This window comes from Neovison vison, chromosome 13, assembly GCF_020171115.1.
Source record: "Neovison vison isolate M4711 chromosome 13, ASM_NN_V1, whole genome shotgun sequence".
Taxonomy (NCBI): domain Eukaryota; kingdom Metazoa; phylum Chordata; class Mammalia; order Carnivora; family Mustelidae; genus Neogale; species Neogale vison.
The window spans coordinates 95,870,480-95,876,479 of record NC_058103.1 but is presented as its reverse complement, the minus strand read 5'-3'; the positions used below and the strand labels follow the sequence as shown (position 1 = coordinate 95,876,479).

The 6,000-nt window shown below is 37.5% G+C and overlaps 1 protein-coding gene across 1 annotated transcript; it reads left to right on the top strand.

Moving 5' to 3' along the window:
- The first annotated feature begins 3,423 nt into the window (after positions 1-3,423).
- Positions 3,424-4,401, top strand: LOC122894635 (olfactory receptor 11G2-like). The gene has a single exon (XM_044232399.1). The coding sequence runs from the start codon at positions 3,433-3,435 to the stop codon at positions 4,399-4,401; it is 969 nt and encodes a 322-aa protein (XP_044088334.1). The 5' UTR covers positions 3,424-3,432.
- The last annotated feature ends 1,599 nt before the right edge of the window (positions 4,402-6,000 follow it).

Sequence of the window (6,000 nt, the reverse complement as noted above, 5' to 3'; positions counted from 1 at the left end):
GAAAAAATAATGAATACTGTTATGCTGAAAATAAATAAATTAATTAAAAAAAGAATATATTCCATGTTCTTTCCATTGACACTAACATACATCATCATAATTGAGGCATAAAATAGTGTTCTTGTATCTCTAGTTTACAGAACTAGACCAACAGCACAGTATGAAAAGCTGGTCCTTCCTGCTAAGGATAGACAGAAAAGTAACAGTGATAAAGAAATCTCTGAAAGGTCTATGAAGGGAAATGTGGCTGCATTGGCCTGACTTTAAAATGCACTCACTCTATGACTCCTATTTTTATTTCTCAGAATTTGTCTTCTATAAACATTGTTTTTAAAGTTTTTCTGTGCCATTTTAGAGTTAGAAAACTAAAGGGAATAAGCCCACAAATACATACATTTTAATATAGTCACCCGCAGATTGTTTTCTTCATACATTTGATTCAATTAGTCACATTTGTTTTTTTTTTTTCCTGGTGGGTCAAATATTAAAGGCATTTACTGCTTAGTTAAAGCCTAAATAGGAGTTCCTGATTGATAGGAAACTGTTTTTTGAATGATGATTCTGGAACTCAGTCTTGTTTTCCATCCTTGGCTTCATTATTTTCAAAAGTCAGCTTCCTAAATCAACATGCTTAATTATATCAGAGATCATCAAGTACCATGCCTGGGTGGAGGTTAAAATTTTGCAGATCAGTTTTAATTACATTCTGCTGACTAGGGAGTAGTCACATGAGCACACCTGTCTACAAGGAAGGCTTAGAAAAAATGTATCCTTGACTTGAAGAAGAGGAAATTAATTTGTCTTCATTATACAATTTGTGTCTTAACTTCTTAGTTGGCCAACATCCATTCTATTTGATCTACATGTGGAATTAAGGAGTTTGAAAAGAATGGGGATTGGTAGTTCTGTGGATATTTTAAGAATAGGCTCATTCTGGATATAGTGGACGCTTCCATTTGAACAACAGGAATGGGAGACTCTAGGTCTAACAAAGCTTGAGAGTAATGGTGCCTCTCATGTCAAAAGGTTTGTTAGCTAATAAGTAATTTATTACGTTTAGGAGACGGAACTCTGGAAGGAATAATACTGTGATAGTTTGGAATATGTATGTGTATGTGCGTTCATGTATATATATGTGTGTGTGGATTGCACATATTAGTGTTTGCACATTCATGTAGTTTTTGTGTTCAATATGATAATGACTGAAAATGAAACATGCCCTGGTCTGTATGATCACATTAATTGCCTCCTTTGCTCCTGGGGTTGAGGTCTCTGGAGACAGGCTTCAGAATCTGGAAGGAATAAGTAATGGGGTAGGGAGAGATTTGTTTCTTGTTCTATTCTCTGAGTACAACCTGAAAGGGGTCTTTGTAGAGAAAGGAACCAAAAAGTATTCTACCAAGGAGCTGGCATCTCTGACTCCCAGGCTGCATTGGGATAAGTAGGACTGGGCACATGGAACAATGACTTCTTTCCCATGTCTCAGTGTCCATTTTGTTTTATATATTGATATGAAAAAGGAGCAAAAAAATTTCCTGAATATTTTCCTTTACAAATACCATTTCTATTATATAAACCATATTAGAAATGGGATTAGGGAAATGTTTTTGTCAAATTATCATCTTGTCTTTGCAGGTCATATTAAAAAAAAAACTGTGTACTTAGGTGATACGAAAATGGGAACATTTTTCTTTAACACTTTGGCAATAATTTAGATGACTCTCTTGTTTACTGTTCTCTTTCACGAAGGTAACAACATAGCGAATCAACACCCATTGTGTGTGGCTTATAGGAGGGGAAAACTTTGTAAGTGGAAGCTAATTTAGTTAATATAATAATAATAATATATAGAATAATAGAAATATAATAGTCAAGGATAAACAGAAGAGAGTTGAAGAGTATGACTGTGGCAAATGGAATGCGTGGGCTCTCTTTTCTGTGTCTTCTTGGCTCCTTGTGCAGCATTTAATTGCCTCTGCTGATTTTAAAGACCATGAGTTTATGTTTCTACCACTGCATATCTCTTGACTCCATTCCCGGTATCTCTTTGCTTCTACATTACCCTAGGTTAGACTCTTCATTCTTTTTCCTTGGGCTGCCAAAATAGGTTTCTAATAGTTTCCTGCTAAATTCATTACCCTTTAATTGAGAAATTGTCTTGCAATGTAGTGTCCATAAACCTTTGATCTTTTTTTTTTTTTTCCCAGGGGAAGTTCATCCTTTTTTTTTTTTTAAATTAATTTTTTCCCCAATTTATTTATTTTCAGAAAAACAGTATTCATTATTTTTTCACCACACCCAGTGCTCCATGCAAGCTGTGCCCTCTATAATACCCACCACCTGGTACCCCAACCTCCCACCCCCCCGCCACTTCAAACCCCTCAGATTGTTTTTCAGAGTCCATAGTCTCTCATGGTTCATCTCCCCTTCCAATTTACCCAAAAGCACATACCCTCCCCAATGTCCATAACCCTACCCCCCTTCTCCCAACCCCCCTCCCCCCAGCAACCCACAGTTTGTTTCCTGAGATTAAGAGTCACTTATGGTTTGTCTCCCTCCCTACGAGACTAGCTCCAGTTGTTTTCCACTGACTAGTAAATTAAGCCTGAACTAGACTGGCAGTCTGCCACACGGCCCATCTTTAAAAATTTTTATTTCACCATTCCTCTACAGGTACTCTCATTTCCACTTTTTTGAACTTGGCTCTAAACATAACATTTGTATCCAGATCTTTTCACATTATTATTATGTGCTATTAAGTTCTGCCTTCATCGCTGCCCTTTTGCTAAGGTCCATCTCTCTTTTCAAAAGCCTTTCCTTATTTTTTTCCAACTAATGTAATCATATATTATATGACAAGAAAATAGTTTGTTTTGATTTGTCATATGCTTTTGTTACTGTGTCAGTGGAAGCACCATGATGTACATGGAGGGATGCTAACATCACTCCACGCTCTGTATCAGCTCTCCATGAAGTTGCCACAAATAAGCATACAATCTAAATAAAAACAGTTTCATTTCTATGCAAATGAGGTTCCAAGGTAAATCTCCTTAGCTCTCTTCCAATCAGATTTAAGCTCCTAAATTCCCTTTATGTAGAAATTCTAGGGCCACGAATGTGTTGTTTGAAGTTGCTTTGAACAAAATATATTTGACATAAGCTCCAAAGAACAGGTACTCTACATTTTTATCATCTTTTTCCTGTCTCCTGAAGAGTGCCTGACAATAATATGTGCAAAATAAACATTTACTGAGTAAATAAGGAGGAAAGAGATGAAGAGGAAAAAACAACTCATGCTTCTGAAGGAAGGATAGTAATATCACAAGCCTGAATTGAGGAAAATAAACATTTATCACTTTATCAGGAAGAAGCAAAATATTGTAAATATTTCTGTGGTTTTTACTGTCTCTATCACTTCTACAGGTCAGACCAATGAGGACCTTGGAGATGACTAATATCTCTGGGTCTGTGACTGAGTTCGTCCTCTTAGGATTTCCCTGTCGCAGAGACATCCAGGTCCTCCTCTTTGTCATCTTCTCCCTCATCTACCTTCTGACTCTCATGGGGAACACATCCATCATCTGTGCCGTATGGTCAAGTCGGAAACTCCACACACCCATGTACATCCTCCTGGCCAACTTCTCTTTCCTGGAGATCTGCTATGTCAGTTCTGATGTGCCCAAAATGTTGGCCAACATCATCTCCCAGACCAAGAGCATCTCCTATGCTGGCTGCCTGCTCCAGTTCTACTTCTTCTTCTCCATGTGTGCTGCTGAAGGTTTATTTCTGTCAGTGATGTCTTTTGATCGATTTCTTGCCATTTGTAGACCTTTGCATTATCCCACCATAATGACCCACCGCCTGTGTGCTTGGTTAGTGGTCTTCTGCAGGGCAGGGGGCTTTCTCTGGTTACTAACTCCTTTGACTCTAATATCTCAGGTGCCGTTCTGTGGTCCAAACACCATTGACCATTTTCTTTGTGATCTTGCCCCTTTGCTGGCATTGTCCTGTTCTTCAGTATCTGGAATTACTTTGATCTGTGGTATCATTAGCTCTCTCATCATCTTTCTCACTTTCCTATATATCCTTGGCACTTACTTTTGTGTCCTGAGTGTGGTGCTGCAGGTACCCCCAGGCTCAGGAAGGCATAAGGCTTTCTCTACTTGTGCCTCCCACCTTGCTGTGGTGTGTCTGTTTTATGGGTCAGTCATGGTGATGTATGTTAGTCCAGGTTCTGGCGACTATGCTGGGATGCAGAAATTTGTGACCTTGTTCTATGCTTTGGCAACTCCATTCTTTAATCCCCTGATTTACAACTTCCGGAACAAAGATATGAAGGAGGCACTGAAGAAAATTCTGAATCTGTTATTGTGGGAAATCTCTAAAGGATTCAAAAGTTGAATTTCCTGTACTGTATTACCAATATTTTAGGAGGATGGAACATAACAAAGCAAATGAGATTATGCTTTTTCCCTTCTTTTTATTTTGATGTATTGGGAAGATGATTTTTACAAATTCATCACATGATTTAAATCTTAGGAAGTTGCTGCTGTTGCATTCCAGATATGGCTGTACCTTAGATAAACTTTATTTTGAAATAAAACTTAATAAGATTTTCATGTATTTCTCTATGACTCAGTTTCTAGTTTCTCTTTTGGTTTTCATTACATACTTGATGTATTTCAACATTTTAAAATTCTGCTTTCATCAGAGCTAGTTTTTTTTAAAGAACATAGCAAACGTTGAATGTGTTGCAAAAATATGCGTAATTAACTGATAATCTCACATAGTTAACCAGATTTTTTTCTTATCAACGTACAATGTACTATTTGCCCCAGGGGTACAGGTCTGTGAATCATCAGGCTTTCATATTTCACAGCACTCACCATAGCACATACCCTTCCCAATGTCCATAACCCAGCTACCCTATCCCACCCTATCCCCCTGCACCTTCCAGCAATCCTCAGTTTGTTTTGTGAGATTAAGAGTCTCTCATGGTTTGTTTCCCTCCCGATCCCATCTTGTTTCATTTTGTCCTTCTCTACCCTCCAACCTCCCTCGCCCTGCCTCTAAAATTCCTCATATCAGAGAGACCCTATGATAATCGTCTTTCTCTGATTGACTTATTTCACTCAGCATAATACCCCCAGTTACATCCACATTATTGCAAATGACAAGATTTCATTTCCTTCAATGGCTGCATAATATTCTATTTATACATATACCATATCTTCTTTATCCATTTATCTATTTTTGGACATCTAGGTTCTTTCCATAGTTTGGCTATTGTGGACATTGCTGCTATAAACATTCAGGTGTATGTGCCACTTCAGATCATTACATTTGTATCTTTAGGGTAAATACCCAGTGGTGCGATTGCTGGGTCATAGGGTAGCTCTATTTTCAACTTTTTGAGGAACCTCCATATCATTTTCCAGAGTTTAGCCAGATTTTAAAAAAAACTTTCAGCATCAGGGATAATTTTAAAGTACTGCTTTGGTAGATTCCATAATTCCAAGTATAGTTTTAGATACCAACTAGGGCACTTAGTAAGGTTGTATTGACTTGATTGACTCTCATGTTTTGCCAATGCTTTCACTTTAGGAGGTAGTTCTAATCCTCCATATGCAGACACATGGAAGTTAGTTAATATTCCATGTAAGCCAAAGAACTATAGACTTTGTGAGATCACTACCACTACTATCCAGGTCTAAGGTTCACTTACTTTTATCATTCTCTGTAAAATTCTGGATAACTATTACCCAGAGGTAATTTTTATTCTCTAATTTCTTATTTTCTGGATTTGGCATTTAACTTAAAATATTGCACCTCATACGGAAACCTTGGGCTAAAACTTTCTCCTTGGATAATGCCAATACTGGCTTTACTTCAATCTTAGTCAAATATCTGCAGCTTCCTGCTGGAAATATTTTCATGAAAATCTGCTTCAGATTCAAATGTCTGATCCTAAAGTTGATAACCTCCTTTTAAATTAGCTCT